Raw genomic sequence first — 18603 nt, 5'->3', positions numbered from 1 at the left:
AATCGCTTCACAGGTGGTGAAGCCTGTCTGCAGGTGTCTGTCTCTCTCTCCCTGTCTTCCCCTCCTCTTTCCATTTCTCTCTGTCCTATCTAACAACAACGACATCAATAATAACTACAACAATAAAACAAGGGCAACAAAAGGGAATAAATAAATATTTTTTAAAAAGTAGGGAGTCGGGCGGTAGCACAGCGGGTTAAGCGCAAGTGGCGCGGAGCTCAAGGACCAGCTCTGGTTTGAGCCCCCGCCTCCCGACCTGCAGGATTTCAGAGGGAGTCGCTTCACAGGCGGTGAAGCAGGTCTACAGGTATCTATCTTTCTCTCCCCATCTTCTCCTCCTCTCTCCATTTCTCTCTATCCTGTCCAATGACAGCAATAACAACAACAACAACAATAATAATAACCACAACAATGATGGAACAACAAGGGCAATAAAAGGGGGGAAAATGGTTCCAGGAGCGGTGGATTCGTGGTGGAGACACCGAGCCCCAGCAATAACCCTGGGGGCAAAAAAGAAAAAAGTAATATATAGTGGTGCTACTGAAAATATAAGCTTCAAAACAGCAGCACCAATGCTGACATAGGAACTTCTCAAAAAGATTCAGCAGGTAAGGGTCCACCACACCTGCTGAATCAGAATCTGCATTTTTTTAAGACTTTTAAAAATATATTTATTTTCCCTTTTGTTGCCCTTGTTGTTTTTATTGTTGTTATAGTTATTGTTGTTGTTGATATTGATGTTATTGACATAGAGAGAGATGGAGAGAGGAGGGGAAGAGAAAGGTACCTGCAGACCTGCTTCACCTCTTGTGAAGTGACTCCTCTCCAGGTGGGGAGCTGGTGGCTCAAACCATCCTTAAGCCAGTCCTTGTGCATTGCTCCACATGTGTTTAACCCGCTGCACTACCGCCCGACTCCCCAGAATCTGCATTTTTAGCAAGATCACTAGGTGATTCTTGTGCATCAAAGTTTGGAAAATCACAGCTACAGTAACCCAGGAGTTTTCACAGTAGCCAGAGCACTGCACTTGCAAACATGAGGTCCTGAGCTCAATCCCTATCATCACATGTGCCACAGAGTGAGAGACAAAGACACCAGCACTCTCTCTGACTGAGTCAGAATAGGACTTGAATAGTTCCATTTTTAACAAAGTCCTAGCGAATGCTCTGTTATTGGATGGGGTCTACACTTTTGAGAATCAGTGATCAAGATCTAGGTCAAAAATATTCCAAGCCATTCCCAGAACTTGAATGAGAATGGGAGGGTGGATGAGAGTAAGATGTTACCTGTGGATACCACCATGATAAGCAGTGCTTAGTCCTGTATCACATTTTTTTTTTTTTTAGATTTTATTTATTTATGAGAAAGATAGGAGGAGAGAGAAAGAACCAGACATCACTCTTACACATGTGCTGCACTCTGGCACTTGTGCTGCCAGGGATCCAACTCAGGACCTCATGCTTTAGAGTCCAAAGCTTTATCACTACGCCACCTCCCGGGGATCACCTTTTTTTAAAAAAACTTTTTAAAGTATTTGTTTATTTATTCCCTTTTGTTGCCCTTGTTTTATTGTTGTAGTTACTATTATTGTTGTTATTGATGTTGTTGTTGGATAGGACAGAGAAATGGAGAGAGGAGGGGAAGACACAGAAGGGGAGAGAAAGACATCTGCAGACGGGCTTCACCGCCTGTGAAGTGACTCCCCTACAGGTGGGGAAACAGGGACTCAAACCGGGATCCTTCCACCGGTCCTTGTGCTTTGCACCATGTGCGCTTAACCTGCTGTGCTACAGCCCGACTCCCAACATTTAAAATTCTTACCATACATAAGTTAATCACCTCCACAGTACTGGGTAACCATCACTGATCTCTGTATCAAAACTTTCTTGGAGGTGCAGTGGGGAGGAGGAAGGAGTAAAGAGGATGCTGGAGAACTAGAAAAAGAGGGTGGAGAAGGGCTTGACTTGCTGGTGGGAGTGGTGCGCAGACACCTATTACCAGAAGATGAGAAATCATACTCATGCGACTACTGTCTTGTAACTTATTATTCCCCTAGCTATACAATTTGGGGGGGGGAGAAAAACTTTGTCATCACCTCCAACAAAAATTCTGCATCTATTAAATAATAACTGCTCATCCTGGGAGTCGGGTGGTAGCGCAGCGGGTTAAGCGCACGTGGCGAAAAGCGCAAGGACCAGCAGAAGGATCCTGGTTCGAGCCCCCACCTCCCCACCTGCAGGGGAAGTCGCTTCACAGGCAGTGAAGCAGGTCTGCAGGTGTCTGTCTTTCTCTACCCCTCTGTCTTCCCCTCCTCTCTTGATTTCTCTGTCCTATCCAACAACATCAACAACAATAACTACAACAAAAGGGAAAATAAATAATAATTTTAAAAAATAATAACCGCTCATCCCATCTTCTCCTAGCCACGTTCTACTCCCATCCCTAGCAGTCTGCCTCTCCCAGGTGCCTCCTATGAGTGGAATCACACATTTGTCTTTCTGCAACTGGCTTTTTTTTTTTTTAAGTTACTATGGTTTCAAGGTTCATCCACATTGTGGCCTATATGAAAATATCACTCCACAGACCACATTTCTGTTCTTCACCTGTTGAAGGATTTGAGTTGTTTCTACCTCTGACTATGATGAATTACTTGTAGGGTCACTGTGATGTGGACCTACAAGTATCTATTCAAGTCCCAGTTTTCAATTGTTTTGGAAGAAAACTGCTGGGTCTGACAGCAGTCCCATGTTTATTTAATCTTTTGAGAAACTGCCAAAGTGTTTTCTCAGAGTGACTGACTGCACCATTTTACATTCCCACCAGCAATGCCAACACTTAATTTTCCTTTTTTTAATTAAAGTCATTTTAGTAGGTAGTGCTTAGATACTATGATTACTGCAAGTTTTGATATGGGCTTTTACCGATACTTGTAGAACTGTTTTAACTGGAAGTGTGGGCCACTGTCCAAGTTCTTGGCTGATTCATTCAAAATACAGGTTTCCAATTGCTACAAATTGTCTCACAACATCAACTCCAAAGTCAGTATTTCTATAGCTGGATATCAACTAGAGATAGTTATACTTTGGGTGGCTGAAAAGAAGAAATTTCTTCTTCTTTTTTTCTATCTGAGAAAATCTATTTCCGTAACCAGTGAGTTTTATCTAGAAACAAAAAAATGTGTACTGACATTCAGCTTGAGAAATGTCAAATGGTTTCTCCAGAGCAATCATATCCCAGTATAAAAGGTTCTTCTTTTTGAGGCTCAGGAGGTATCCCAGCAGGTAGAACGCTTGCTTTAAAAATCTGGAGCCCAAGTTCAAGCTCCAGCTGGGCATGTCTGTTTCTGTGTATGCCTCTTACTCTCGTTAAATAGTTGCTTTTGCTTTTCAAGAATTACTTGCAGGGATTGGGGGGGGGGGGTAATCAGGACATAGGTCACCTGGCAGAGCACACATTTTATGCTTGAGGACCCAGGTTTGATCCCCTGGCCATGACATGGGAGGACTACACAAAAGGAGAAGCTTCATGAGCAGTAGAGTGGTGATATGATGTCTATCCTCTCTCCTTCTATCTAGAAAATTAAATTGGGGGGAGGCATGGTGCCGGAGGTGGCGCAGTGATAAAGCTTTGGACTCTCAAGCATGAGGTCCTGAGTTCGATCTCCGGCATGTACCAGACATGTACCAGAGTGATGTCTGGTTCTTTCTCTCTCCTCCTATCTTTTTCATTAATAAAGAAATAAAATCTTTTTTAAAAAATGTTATTTAAATTGGGGGAGGGGGGTCCACCTGAAGTAGTGAAATGGCACCAGTGTGAAGCTCCAACAAAGTTTCTGTAGCAAAAAGTAAAGAATTATTTTTTAAAATGTATTTTCTTTTATTTTTTCTTTTCCTTTTTGTTGCCCTTGTTGTTTTAGTAAAGAATTATTTTTAACCAAGGATATAGTTCAGTGGCAAAGCATGGGATATAAATGTATGAAGTTTTGATCACCAACATAATTATAGAGATGAGCAGTGTTATAGTCTTTTAAAAATAAATGTCCCCACCTGCAGGGGAGTCACTTCACAGGCGGTGAAACAGGTCTGCAGGTGTCTATCTTTCTCTCCTCCTCTCTGTCTTCCCCTCCTCTCTCCGTTTCTCTCTGTCCTATCCAACAACGACAACAACAATAATAACTACAACAATAAAACAACAAGGGCAACAAAAGGGAATAAATAAATTAAAAAATAAATAAATAAAAATAAAAAATAAGTGTGTCAAGGTCCGACAGTAACGCAGTGGGTTAAATGCACATGGCACCAAGCGCAAGGATCCCCGTTTATGGCCCCCAGATCCCCACCTGCAGGGGAGTCACTTCACAGGTGGTGAAGCAAGTTTGCAGGTGTCTGTCTTTCTCTCCCCCTCTCTGTCTTCCCCTCCTCTCTCCATTTCTCTCTGTCCTATCCAACAACGATGACATCAATAACAACTACGACAACAGTAAAAAAAAAAAAAAGGCAACAAAAGGGAAAAAATTAAAATAAATAAATGTATCTTTTAAACCAACAAAACAAGGGTGGGGTAGCATAATGGCTATGTAAAAGGACTTTCATGCCCAGGGATCCTAAATACCAAATTCAATCCCATAAAATACATTTTTTAAAGATGTTTTTAAATATTTATTTATTTCCCTTTTGTTGCCCTTGTTGTTTTATTGTTGCAGTTATTACTGTTGTTGTCATCGTTGGATAGAAGAGAAATGGAGAGCGGGGAAGACAAGGAAATATATGGTTACTGTAGAGAATCTAAAAAGTAAACCTATTTTTTAAAAGACCAGCTTTAATAATGATGTATATCATCAATTAATGTACATAAAGCAAAGGTAAAGTTTAGCCAGTTGTTCATATAATGAACATGTAATATGGATTAGTGTCCCCAGACACTACAGTGTTAAAGTCATAGGTGGTTCTCTTTAGAATTTGTACACTGATTCTGAGAATCAATGTTAACTTCACAATAATTCCAAAGGTCTGATCAGAGCTATGCCACCAGAAGAAGGGTTTGGTATATTAGAGGAAACTGTGTAACAGAAACTGTCTTTCCCAGAGAAAAATAGAATGCTTTTCTCAGAAGGGGAAACTAGACAAAAAAGTCACCTCTAATCTACAGTTTCAGTCTCATCATTTCATAGTCTGGACCTACAAGATAACCAGTGCTGGGCCAGGGAGTTACCTCAGTCTGTTAAAGCACCACGTCGATGCCTGAGACCCCAGAGGCTACAGGTTCAATCCCCAACACCATCTCATCCCAGAGCTGAGCACGGCTCTGGGCTTCGCCCATCATTCTAGTTCTAATAATAAATAATAAATCCTTTTTTCAAAAATGACCAGTCCTTAATAAACAAGATTTTAAAATTCTGGGCCAGAGAAATAGTTCACCTGGGTCCGCGGACAGTGGTCCACCTAGTTTAAGAGTTCATAGGATCTGGGTTCGAGCCCCTGGCTGCCCACCTGCAGGGGGGACATTTCACAAGCTATGAAGCAGGTCTGCAAATGTCTATCTTCCTCTCTCCCTCTGTGTCTTCCCCTTCCCCTCCTCTCTTTCTTTCTCTCCGTCTCACTCAATTTCTCCCTGCCCTATCTATCCAACAAAAAAAAAAAAAAAAAGGTCACCAGGAGCCTTGGATTTGTAGTGCCAGCTCCAAGTCCCAGTGGTAGCCCTGGAGGCAAGAGAGAAATAGTTCACTTGAATAGTGAGTGACCTGGGCCCCACTACACTGAAGGAAATTTTTGTGCTGTGGTCTCTCTCACTCTGACTTCTCCTTCTCTATAAAATATGAATGATTTTGGGAGTCGGGTGGTACCACAGCGGGGTAAGCGCAGGTGGCGCAAAGCGCAAGGACCAGCATAAGGATCCCAGTTCGAGCACCCGGCTCCCCACCTGCAGGGGAGTCATTTCACAGGCGGTGAAGGAGGTCTGCAGGTGTCTGTCTTTCTCTCCCCCTCTGTCTTCCCCTCTTCTCTCTCTTTCTCTCCTTCATATCTAACAATGACAACATCAACAACAACAACAATAAAAAAGGCCAACAAAAGGGAAAATAAATATAAAAATACATAAATGATTCTAAATTATGTAATAAAGGGGGCCAGCTGGTGGTGCAGCTGGTTGAGCCCATATGTTACAATGCTCAAGGACCCAGGTTCAAGCCTCCGCTCCCCACCTACAGGGGGAAAGCTTTGCAAGTGGTGAAGCAGAGCTGCGTCTCTCTGTCTCTCTCCCTCTAAATCACCCTCTTCCCTCTTGATTTCTGCTTGTCTCTACCAACAAACAAATAAACAAAGATAATTTAAAAAAAAAAATTGTGTAGTAAGCTCTTCCCATGAGCTCTGGAGGTTCTGAGCCCCTACTCCCTCCACCTCCATGTCCTATCTCATCTAGATTCTTACCAGCTCAGATATGAAAGTGTTCATTTGAGTGGAAGTGGGCCCTCCAGTACTGAGGAGGACAGGCTAAAATGACCTGTTCCAGGAACACCTTCCCGTATTCTAGAGAAAGAAGTCACACTCCAGAGGCCTAAAGGGTAGCCAAGGAGCTCCAGTTCCCTTGGAGGCTCGGAAGAGAGAAAGAAGGTGATAGTGACTGTTGGGGAAACTGTCACAAGTGCCTGTGTCATCAAGGCAGGACAGAGGACAGGTGTGATAGATAGCTGAGAGGGCTGAAAGGTTCGGGCCCCTGGTCCCCACCTGCAGGGGGAAAGCTTCACAAGTGGTGAAGGAGGTCTGCAAGTGTCTCTCTCTCTCCCTATCTCTCCCCTCCTTTCAATTTCTAGTTGTCTCTATCCAGTAAATAAAGATAATTTAAAAGAAAAAAAAAAAAGAGAAATTTCAACTGAGTCAAATTTTCACATCCAAATGAGATTTCACTTAGTTGGTAATTACAGTGTGTTTCTTTACTGGAAGTAACAAAAATAATGAGGCAGGATAGGGGTAGCATGGAGTTGCAAACAGGAGGTCCTGAGTCCCACCCCTGGAACTGCATATGCCAGAATGACACTCTAGTTCTCATTCCCTCTCAATCTTTCTCATTAATAAATTTTAAAAAGAAAAAAGTTTCACCTTTCCTTCTCTGGAAGGCCTCAATTCAATTAACATCATGAATCATCTGGTCTTTGACATATAGTTACTTCCGGGGGCCAGATGACATTTAGCACAGGACATGTTAGGCTGTGGGAAAAGGGAAGTTCTTGGCCACGCAGGACAACTAAGATGAAACCCCTGCCCTTTGGTAAAACGCCAAAACTCTGATGTCCACTGCAAGGCAGTTCACATTTCAGCTTTAAAAGGTTCTGTTAAAAGAACACATACCACTGCAGAGAACTAGAATAGGGCTTTTTTTGTCTCTCTATCTCTCTGTCTCACTCTCTTTATCTATCTCCCTTTTCTCTTAATTTCTGTCTCTATCCAATAATCAGAATCCTTTTTTAAAAGATATTTTATTTTTATATTTATTTTCCCTTTTATTGCCCTTGTTGTTTTTCATTGTTGTAGTTATTATTGTTGTTATTGATGTCGTTGTTGGATAGGACAGAGAGAAATGGAGAGAGGAGGGGAAGACGAGAGAGAAAGACAGACACCTGCAGACCTGCTTCACCGCCTGTGAAGCGACTCCCCTGCAGGTAGGGAGCCGGGGGCTCAAAAACAGGGATCCTTATGCCAGTCCTTGCGCTTTGCCACACGTGCGCTTAACCCGCTGCGCTACTGCCCGACTCCTCCCTTTATTTTTATTTTATTTTATTTTATTTTATTTTATTTTATTTTTAATGAGAGAGACCAGAGCCCTGCACGACTCTGGCTGATGGTGATGCTGGGGATTGAATCTGGGACCCCAGAGCCTCAGGCAGGAAAGTCTGTTTGCAGAACCATCCTGCTGTTTCCCCCTAGAATAGGTTTTTGAAAACTCTAAATTACAAGCTATCTTCTGACATTCTTGGAACCCTTACTAGTGATGGTCCACAAGTTAAACTCGTTGGGGTTGGCTTACAGCTTACCTCAAAAACTTTTCACTATTCAGAGATAGAGACTATAATGGTACTAAGCAGACATTAAGCTAAATGTTCTATAAACATTAGCTTATTAAAATCCTCATAGAAAAATAAGCTACAAACAGCATAAAATCTTAAGTGGGAATTTTCTTTAGAGACTCTGAAAACAAATATTAGATTATTGCTTGTTACAGCAGATTTAAAGAACGACATTTTTTTTTTTGCCTCCAGGGTTATTGCTGGGCTCGGTGCCTGCACTACGACGAATCCACTGCTTCTGGAGGCCATTTTTTCCCTTTTGTTGTCCTTGTTGTCTATCGATGTTGTTGTTAATATTATTGTTGTCGCTGTTGCTTGATAGGACAGAGAGGAAATGGAGAGAGGAGGGGAAGACAGAGAGGGGGAGAGACACCTGCAGACCTGCTTCACCACCTGTGAAGCGACTCTCCTGCTGGTGGGGAGCCGGGGTGCTCCAACCAGGGTCCTTAGCCGGTCCTTGCACTTTGCGTGGCACTACGCTACCGCCGGCCCCCAGGAAGTCATTATTTTTTTGTTTCTAATTCTTTGCTTTTTGGTGCAGGGTATCAAACCCAGAACCTTATATCTACAAAGCCCTCTCTCTACTACTAAACTACACCCCTGGTCAGTGAATTATTTAACTACAACCGTAACTAGTGGGCAGGGCAGATAGCATACTGGTTATGCAAAACACTTTCAGGCCTGAAGCTCTGAAGTCCAGAATTCAATCCCCTATACTACCATAAGCTAGAGCAGTGGTTACATCAGACTTTTTTTTTTTACTCTGGGCACTGCTCAGCTCTGGCTGGTGGTGGGGGAGGGTTGAACCTGAGACTTTGGAGCCTCAGGCAAGAGTCTCTTTGCATAATCATTATGGTATCTATTCCCAACTCAACAAACTACTCTAAAAGGCTATGCTTGTTGAATTCAAATATCCTTAGAATCTTTAGAATTTAGTTTATGGTTCCTTACAGAGTAAAAGTTCTTTTCACGACTTATGCAAAAAAAAAAAAAAAAAGGAACCCAAAGAACCTTACTCAGCTTTCTGTAGGTTACATAGAACAGATGAAGAAGACATCCTGAACTATTATGGTAGTCAAGTCACTTAAAATTTAGCAAATTCAATAAAGTTACTAACTTGGATTCAAAGTACAAAATCGCTTTGGTATAAACTTTAGAAAAGTAAAATTAAAGTTTAGGGGGGCCATTGTTGCTCAGTGGGTAGAGTGCATACCTCCTATTTGTGAGGCCACAGGTTCCATCCCCAGCACTGAAAGCAATAGCAGTACTCTCTCACAAAACAAGTATTGTACAGGGAGACAGCACAATGTTTATGCAAAAAGGTTCTCATGCCTGAAGCTCTAAGGTCCCAGGTTCAATCCCCAGTATAAGGGTTAGGGCTCAATCAACCACCATAAGGGAGATCAACAAATAATAAATGAAATGAAACATAAAGTATAAAGCAGGACAGCCAGGGGGCTGCACAGCAGATAAGGAGCTGGACTCTCAGATATAAGACCCCAAGTCTGACCCCCAGCACTGCACATGTCAAAGTGCTTTGGTTCTCTCCCCTACCCCATCCCTATCTCTCCCTCCCGTAAATAATTTAGACAGACAGCATGGCTATGCAAATGACTTTCATGCCCAAGGCTCTGAGCTTCCAAGTTCAGTCCCCATCACCACCATAAGCCATAGCTGTGCAGTGCTCTGCTTAAGGAAATGATCTCTCAATATATATCCAAAAGGGCTGATGAAACAGCTCACCCAGGAGGGTGCTTGCTTTGCCATGCTTGTGACCCAGGCTTGAACCCAGCCACCACAGAGGGAAGCTCTGATAATGTAGTGTCTTTCTCTCCCTTCCTATATCTTTCCTGTCTGAAAAAGTTGACCAAGGCCAATGAAGTCCCAGTAATGCACCACTGCCCAATCAGTCAGCCAACCTGGAAGGTGGTATAGCCAACAGAGCACCAAGCTTGCAGTCCTGAGGTCCTTGAGATCAATGCCCAGCATCATATAGACCAGTTGTGATACTCTGATTCACTCAAATTTTTGAAACTTTATTCTATTTGATAGGACAGAAATTGACAAGGAAAGGGGATAGAGAGAGGGTAAGAGATGCCTGCAGCACTGCTTCACTACTCTAAGTGTCCTCCCTGCAGGTGGGAACCGGGGGCTTGAACCCAAGTCCTTGTCCATGGTAACACATGCACTTAACCAGGTGGGCTACTGCCTGGCCCCCACTTCTCATAAATAAATATATAACTTAAGAAACATAAATTTAAGGGGCACAAGAGTCTCTTTGCATAACCACTACACTATCTACCCCCTCTCCCCCATCACTCTCAATTTCTGCCTGTCTCTACTCAATAAATAAATAAAGATAATAAAAAGATTTTAAAGAAGCATAAACTTAGGGAGTCAGGCGGTGGCGCAGCGGGTTAAGCGCACGTGGCACAAAGCACAAGGACCGGCATAAGGATCCCAGTTTGAGCTCCCAACTCCCCACCTGCAGGGGAGTCGCTTCAGGCGGTGAAGCAGGTCTACAGGTGTCTATCTTTCTCTCCCTCTCTCTGTCTTCCCCTCCTCTCTCCATTTCTCTCTGTCCTATCCAACATCAATAATCACAACAATGTTAAATAACAAGGGCAACAAAAGGGAAAATAAATATTTTTAAAAAGCATAAACTTAATAAAATTATAAAAATGAAGATTAGTATTGGTATGTAAGGATTATCCTATACACTGCCAAATTTTAAACTTTGCTTGACCATTAAGAAGGGCTTTTCTATTTAGCCATAAACATCAAAGTAGGAGTGTATTAGTGACACAAGATCTTTTTGTTTGAAGAGATATGATAGCCTCCATGTTTGGCCCCAATAATGACTATTTCTCTTGTACAAGAGAAAAAGAAGAAGGGCTAGGAGAGAGTCCAGCACTTCATTACCACCATGAGAAGACCCTGGGTTCAACTCCCAGCACAAGGAGGCACCATGAACAGCACCAAAGGGAGCTCCATGAACAGTAGAGTGGTGCATTGGTGTGTGTGTGTGTGTCCTTTCCTTTCCCTAAATACACAGAATTTAAAAACTGAGTTAGAGGGGGGCCAGGTGGTAGCACACTGAGCTAAGCGCACATAGTGCAAAGCACAAGGATCCACACCAGGATCTGGCTCCCCACCTGCAGGTGTCTGTCTTTCTCTCCCCCTGCCTGTCTTCCTCTCCTCTCTCAATTTCTCTCCATCCTATCCAATAACAACAACAGCAGCAACAACAATGGGGAAAAGATGGACACTAGGAGCAGTGGATTTGTGATGGAGGCACCGAGCCCCAGGGATAACCCTGAAGGCAAAAAAAAAAAAAAGTCAGAAGTATTCAAGAGACCCTCCAGGTCATTTCCTGGAGAAAGAGGAGAGAAAAAGGGAAGGGGAAGGAGGGAAGGAAGGACCACAGTGGGAGGACCTGCATGCATAAGTTCATTCTGTGGCACTGCATATGCCAAAGTGATGCTCTGGTTCTATGTGTCTCATATTCTCTCTAAAAAAAAAAAAAAAACATGAATTCTTTTTTTTTTTTTTGCTTCCAGGGTTATTGCTGGAGCTCAGTGCTCCTAGAGGCTATTTTTTTTTCCTTTTGTTGCCCTTGTTGTTTATCATTATTATTGCCACCTCTCCAGATTCAAAGGAGGTCTTGAAACTTTACATCAGGCTCAACCTGACGCTGTTGACTGGCTACGGAAGAAGGGCAAACGCTAGAAGAAGAAGAATTATTGTTGTTTTTGTTGCTGCTGGATAGAACAGAGAAATGGAGAGAGGAGAAGACAGAGAAGGGGAGAGAATGATAGACACCTGCAGACCTGCTTCACCACTTGTGAAGCGCCTCCCCTGCAAGTGGGGAGCCTGGGGCTTAAACCAGGATCCTTACACCAGTCCTTGTGCTTGGCGCCATGTGGGCTTAACCTGCTGCGCTACTACTACTGCCAGGCCCCCTTAAGCTTGTTTTTTTTTTTTTAAACTGGGGCCATACCTCAAAATGGAGAGCCAGCAACTCTTAAGGAATGTATTTTTCTTTCCTTCCTTTTTTTTTTTTTAATTGCCACCAGGGTTATTGCTGGGGCTTGGTTCCAGCACTACAAATCCACCTTTCCTGGTGGCCTTTTTTTTCTCCTTTTAATTTTTGTTTTATTTAACAAGACAGAGAAATTGAGAAGGGAGGGGAGATAGAGAGGGAGAGAGAAAGACAGACACCTGCAGACCTGCTTCACCACTCATGAAGGGCCCTTCCTACAAGTGGGGAGTGGGGGCTCAAACCTGGGTCCTTTGTGCACTTAACTGGATGCACCACTGCCCAACAACCCAGGAATGCATTTGTCCAAGACTAATCTCATCACAATCTCTTATACAGATGGTATATTTCTGCTGGCAGAACACAGTTATGAGTAAAGGTTTTCCAAATATTTTTCCTGTCAGTACTTTTTAAACCATATTCAAGAACTATCATCAAGGAGTCCAACAGGTGGATCTGAGGGTACAGCACATGTATTCCATGAGTGAGGCCCCAGGCACCATATCAGAAAACCAAGGAGAGTGCCAATGACAAAAATGAGTGGAGGTGAATGAATGATGGGGTGGTATTTTAGTGTCTCTCTCCCTCCTTCAAAATATAGAGGGAGGGAAAAACACATCATCCAATGCAAAAAAAAAAAAAAAAAAAAACCCCAGCAATATCAGACCCCACAAAACTGGTTACTACATACCCACCTAGGCATCTTTGTAAATGAGCTACTTGCTTCATGAAAGTAGTGAAGTATCCAACAGAGGGAACATATGCGGGGGAGGCAGAACAATCCAGATCTGACTGGAAATCCTGGCTCAATCGTTTGCTTGCTATGTGACCTTGGACAGTTTTCTTCCCTCAGTCTTGAGTTTTCTCAGAATGCAAAATGAGGCAATAAAGGAGAACTAGCTGTATGTGAAATGTCCAGCAGCTTCCGATTCAAAGCAGGAGCTCCGAAACAGTTACTATTATGAGGCTATTGTTACTCATTCATGTTAGTCCCTTAAAAACAGCAGATTTCTCTTCTTGTAACTCAATTGTAGGCACTCTGATTATTGAGAACTAGCAAACAAATGCAAGAAATATCAAAGTTACAAATGAGGACTTGGTATCACATCAGTTTAACACATGCCCAGACAGGAAATGAGACGAAAGTAATTATGACCTTTGCAACATTGATCAAAATAAACAGCGCCATTCATAACAAGCCACTGTGAGAGGAGGTGAAGCGTACTGTGCACACATCACAAGCAAAGTGCTGGAGGCCGGAGCTCACCTGGTAAGAGTGCAAGACTTGCACGCCTACACGTGCCCCACTGTGGTGTATTGGCTTTTCCCTCGTGTGAAACTCTCATTTCATAGGAACTAAGTGGATCTTTAAAAAAGAAAAAAAAAATTAAGTCAAGTGTAAACTTGTGATAAGTGATATGCAGCAGTAACAGTGCTCTGAGGGCAAGTAACACGGATCTGACCTAACTGGGAAGATCAGGAAAGATCTTCTTAGCAAAGAAAAGCTGCAGGCTCAAGGGTGAAGAGGGAGTTAAGGGGGTGGGATGGAAGGGAGACAGAAGGCAGCTGGTACAGAAATCCTGCAACAGGAAGAAATATGGCAAGAAAGGAGGGCCAAAGGTTAGTATGCCTAGAGCGGAGAAGACTGGAGAGCAGACTTAGCCAGGACTCCAGACCACATGAGAATAGGAAGGGGGGAGGAGGGAATAGCATAATGATTACATAAAAAAGGCTTTCTTGTCTGGGGCTCCAAAGTCCTAGGTTCAATCCCCATGTACCACTATAAACCAGAGCTGAGCAGTATCCTGGTTAAAAAAAAAAAAAAAAAAGAGGGGGGGGCAGGTGGTGGCACAACTGGTTGAGCACACATGTTACCATGATAAGTCACTGAAGGATTTGTACTAATATTGGGGGGCGGGGAAACAAATAGACTGAAGATAACACCGAGATATGCAATGTGGCTCTGGCTCGTGGAACAGGAGCTAAGGAACTGTTTCAAAGATTCTTCCACAGTCTTTTAAATCAACTCCAAACGAGTTCCAAATCGGTCTGAGCCATAAGGCACCATTATATGGAGTGAATGCATCATTTCCCACGACGACTACCTGGATAAGATGAAAGTGTACAGTGGTTGGGAAGTGGCCCAACTGGTAAAGCATAGGACTTTCTTGCCAGAGGTGCCCAGTTCAATCCCTGGCGGAGCCTGTGCCAGCAAGCTTGCTCTGGATTCTCTCCTCCTGACTCATGTGAAACTCTCTCATATGTAATGAACTTTTTTTTCAAATGACTAAAATGTACTTGCTACTGCTTAAATATGTGAAAGAAATTGCAACAGTACTAGAATATGAGACTATAAGGCATGATTGGAACTTTTCTTCTTTCATGTTTGTTCCAATATCTTGAGACGTCTATAGAGTACTGGAGCAATAGCTCACACGGATAGCTGCTTTGTCGGGTGTACAACCCAGCTTCAAGCCTGGTCACTCACCACTGCATTGAAGCAATTTTCAATGCTATGATCTCTTTCATCCTCTCTCCCTCTCTTAAAAAAAAGGGGGGGTAGCAGTAGCTCAGTGGGTTAAGCGCACATGGAGCCAAGAGCAAGGACAGGCTCAAGGACTCTGGTCTGAGTCCCCGGCTCCCCACCTGCACCAGGGTCGCTTCACAAGCAGTGAAGCAGGTCTGCAGGTGTCTTATCTTTCTCTCTCCCTCTCTGTCTTCCCCTCCTCTCTCCATTTCTCTCTGTCCTATCCAACAATGACATCAGCAGCAACAACAAGAAAACAACAAGGGCAACAAAATGGAATAAATAAATAACATTACAAAAAAGAAAAGATATTCTGTAGGAAAAGATAGGATTATGTGACATATAACTTGTTGGTCTTGATATACATTTTAACTATTTGTATCCAGTTCTTTTTTTTTTTTTTTCCCTCCAGGGTTATTGCTGGGCTCGGTGCCTGCACCATGAATCCACCGCTCCTGGAGGCCATTTTTCCCCCTTTTTGTTGCCCTAGTTGTTGCAGCCTCATTGCGGTTATTATTGCCATTGTTGACGTTGCTTTGTTGTTGGATAGGACAGAAAGAAATGGAGAGAGGAGGGGAAGACAGAGAGAGAGGGGAGAGAAAGATAGACACCTGCATACCTGCTTCACCGCCCGTGAAGCGACTCCCCTGCAGGTGGGGAGCCGGGGGCTCAAACCGGGATCCTTACGTGGGTCCCTGCGCTTTGCGCCGCATGCGCTTAACCCACTGCGCCACCGCCCGACTCCCTCTTTTTTTTTTTTTAAAGATTTTATTTATTCATGAGAAAGATAGGACGAGAGAGAGAAAGAACCAGACATCACTCTGGCACATGTGCTGCTGGGGACTGAACTCAGGACCTCAAGCTTAGAGTTCGATGCTTTATCCACGGCGCCACCTCCCGGACCACTTGTATCCAGTTCTTATTAGTATCCATCACATTCATTTGATGTCAAAAAACCCCTCAACTACACACACACACACACACACACACACACACACACGTACACACTGTATACAGAGCAGATACTGTATCAGTAGCTTGATGTTTACTTTCACTGGTTTTTACTTTGCAACCAAATGTCATTTTCATAGTGGTGCCTCTTGAGTCTTAGAAACAAGAGATGCTTCAAATCTAACTAACCAAAGGAAGAGAGATGAAAGTAAATGTTTTGCTCTTTTAAAGAAATATTTCATGAGAGACAGAGGTCAGCTCTGGCACATGCGGAAGGGGAATGAACCTGGGGCTAGCAACACTCAAGTCTGTGCTCTTATAATACTTAGTGTCTCCCTAATTCTGGCAGGACAGGCTTCTCGCCACCTGCTTTTGCCCCTGGGGATGCAGAGCATTTTATTAATACTCAACTGCAGTTACCAGGATGTTACCACTGCTTGCAAATAGCAGTTCTAATTTTTTCCTCCAGGCAGATTTTATCTGGTGGTGTCAAAAGGCAAAAGACACTGGGTCTGAGGCCAAATCTGAAAAATGTCATCACCACAAATAAGAAAAAAAAAGTCAGTTGTTTTTTTTTAAAACCAGGTCTAAGGTTCACTAACCCACATTCATTTGTAGTGCCAGGACTGGAGACACAACATAATGGTTCTGCAAAAGACATTCATGCCTGAGGCTCTTAAGTCCCAGTTCAATCCCCAGCACCACCATAAGCCAGAGTTGAGCAGTGCTCTAGTCTCTCAGATTCATCATTCTTTCACTCTGTATCTCACTCATTAAAATAAATAAAGTGTGTTTTTTTTTTTAAGACAACTACATAAACTCATTTCTAATGCCAGATGGTCGCCACGCTTCAGACAGCGCTGGCCAAACGTGGCCCTCAGAAACAGAAGAGCTTGGCATGGCCAGCACGGTTCTTCTGTATTCTTCTTTCCAGTTTTGTTGCAAGCCTGAGATCAGGCTCGGGGCTGTGTCTGAACACAGCGAGGGCCCCCGCAGTGCCAGGGAAGACAGAGGATGCCTTTAGGGGTCGTCCCAAGGGAGGGGGGGGGTTCTGTCTCCCTGGCAGGAGCCTGAGAGAAAAAAAGTTTGCAGGGCGGTTCCCCTTCCCCAAGCCCCCAAGAAGACACCGCAAACCACTTCCTCCTGGGAACTGAAGGTCACAAGCTGGAAGGGACAATGGAGAGAGCTTAAGTGCAGGCCTGAGAAAGATGGAGACAGGATGGGTGCTGGGGGGGGGGAGGGAGCAGGAGGGAGGGGCGCACCCAATCTAGAGGAGCTGGGCTTGGGGTGGGGTGTGGGTCAGGCTAGAGCTGGCCTGGAACCTCCAGAATCTTCGGGGCCGCAGCCCCCTGAACAGCCCCTGGGCATCTGCACACCCAATGTCCTGGGTGGGTGGGGGGTGGGGAGCCAGCACCCGAGCGCCCCGGAGCGGGGCCTTCCCAGCCCTGGCCAAGCCACGAGCCCCTGCAGAAAGCAGCCGGGCATCTGCCGGGGCGCGGGGCTGGGGGGCAGCGGGGTTCCGCAGAGCACCCGCCGGGGAGGGGCGCGGAGGGGAGCAAGCGCCCGTGGGAACCCGGGCCCCGCGGGGTGGCGACGGGGGCGCGGGCACCGGGTCCGCGAACCGCGCTCTGCGGCGCCCGAGCCTCGGAGGAGATGGCGGCCGCCGGGGAGGGGAGCCCCCGCGCGGGCCCTGGGCGGCGAGCGGCGCGGGCTCGGGGTCCGGACACACCCACCGCCGCAGCCCGGGCCCCGCTTACCTGCTCCTCCTCCGGGGTCAGCTCCGGCGCCATGTCGGGCTGGGGCGCGGTCGCGGGCTCCATCCCGCCGCCGCCGGCTGGCAGAACCCTCCCGGGAGCGCGGGCAGCCCGGCCCGCCGGGCCTCGGCCTCCGCGACCCCGCTGCTCAGCAGCCCGCGGCCCGCTGGCTCATGCTGGGGCCGGCGGGGCCCGGCGCCCGCGGCGGCCGCAAACGCCGCGTCTCTTCCCTGCCGGAGCGGCGCTCGGAACTGTCGCTCTTCAGGGCGGAAATCCTTTTTTTTTTTTTTTTTTAATGTTCTTCACTCCTTTCCTCGCACTCGGGGGAGGGTGGAGAGGGAAAAACAACAACAAAAAGTGCCGGCGGGAAGCTCGCTAAATCAACCGGGATTTAAAAAAAAATGTGAAAAAAGGAAATACGAAATGGAGAAGTTTTCCAGGCCGCGCGCGGCGGAAATCTCCCGCAGGCAGCCCGCAGCCGCAGCCTCCGAGCCGGCTTTCCCCGCGGCCGCCGCCGCCGCCGCGCTTCTCAGCCCCTCGGCGCCGTGACGGGGAGCCCGCGGGGAGGAGCGCCCCGCGCCGCGGCCTCAACCCGGTTCCTCAAAAGCCGCGGCGGCTGGAGGGAGGGGACGTGGGAGGGAGCGAGGGAAGCGCGCCCCCCTCCAGGCTCACCGCCAGCACTGCGGCCGCCCGAGCCCCCCGCGGCTCCATTGAGAAACTGAGCGGCTCATTCACAAGCGGGCGGTGGGGACGCCCCAGCGGGCGACGCCGGCGGCCGGGAGGGGGAGACAGAGAGGAGCCCTGGCGGGGCGGGGCGGGGCGGGGCGGGCGGAGAAGTGGGGGCTGGGCGCGCGGGCGCCCCGGGGAACCGGGACCGCGAGGAGCAGCGAGGCGCGGGGCCCGGGGTGCGAGCTGCTGCGGGAGCCTCGGCCCGGGATCTGCCACCGCTCTGAGTCCTCGCACCACTGTCTCTGGCTGCTGGGAAGAGCTCGCAGATTGCCTGCGAGGTCCCGGAGGCTCTGGGTTGCAAGGACCCTGCTTGCTCATCGCGGCCCCAGCCCCACATCTCTTTCTCTCTCTCTCTCTCCCTCTCCCTCTCCCTCTCCCTCTCCCTCTCCCTCTCCCTCTCCCCCCTCTCTCCCTCCCCCCCTCTCTCCCTCCCTCTCCCACTCTCTCCCTCCCTCCCTCCCTCTCCTCTCTGCCGGCTGCATCCTGTGATCCATCACCACGAGAGCTAATTTTAGACCCCAGCAGACGCGGCATCCGATGTGGA

At 46.2% G+C, this 18603-nt stretch overlaps 1 protein-coding gene across 1 annotated transcript in view; it reads right to left on the bottom strand.

Moving 5' to 3' along the window:
• The window catches only part of PTPN9 (protein tyrosine phosphatase non-receptor type 9), a 97685-nt gene extending 79594 nt beyond the window's left edge, over positions 1-18091 (bottom strand). Inside the window, exon 1 of the mRNA XM_060174738.1 lies at positions 17334-18091. Within this exon, the coding sequence (XP_060030721.1) occupies positions 17334-17396 (63 nt within the window). The 5' untranslated portion in view covers positions 17397-18091. The remainder of the gene's footprint in view (positions 1-17333) is intronic.
• Between the last annotated feature and the right edge of the window lie 512 nt (positions 18092-18603).

The sequence above is a fragment of the Erinaceus europaeus genome, chromosome 16 (genome assembly GCF_950295315.1).
Source record: "Erinaceus europaeus chromosome 16, mEriEur2.1, whole genome shotgun sequence".
NCBI classification, from domain to species: Eukaryota; Metazoa; Chordata; class Mammalia; order Eulipotyphla; family Erinaceidae; genus Erinaceus; species Erinaceus europaeus.
The sequence above is the reverse complement of the archived record's forward strand: the minus strand, read 5'-3'. Positions and strand labels throughout refer to the sequence as shown.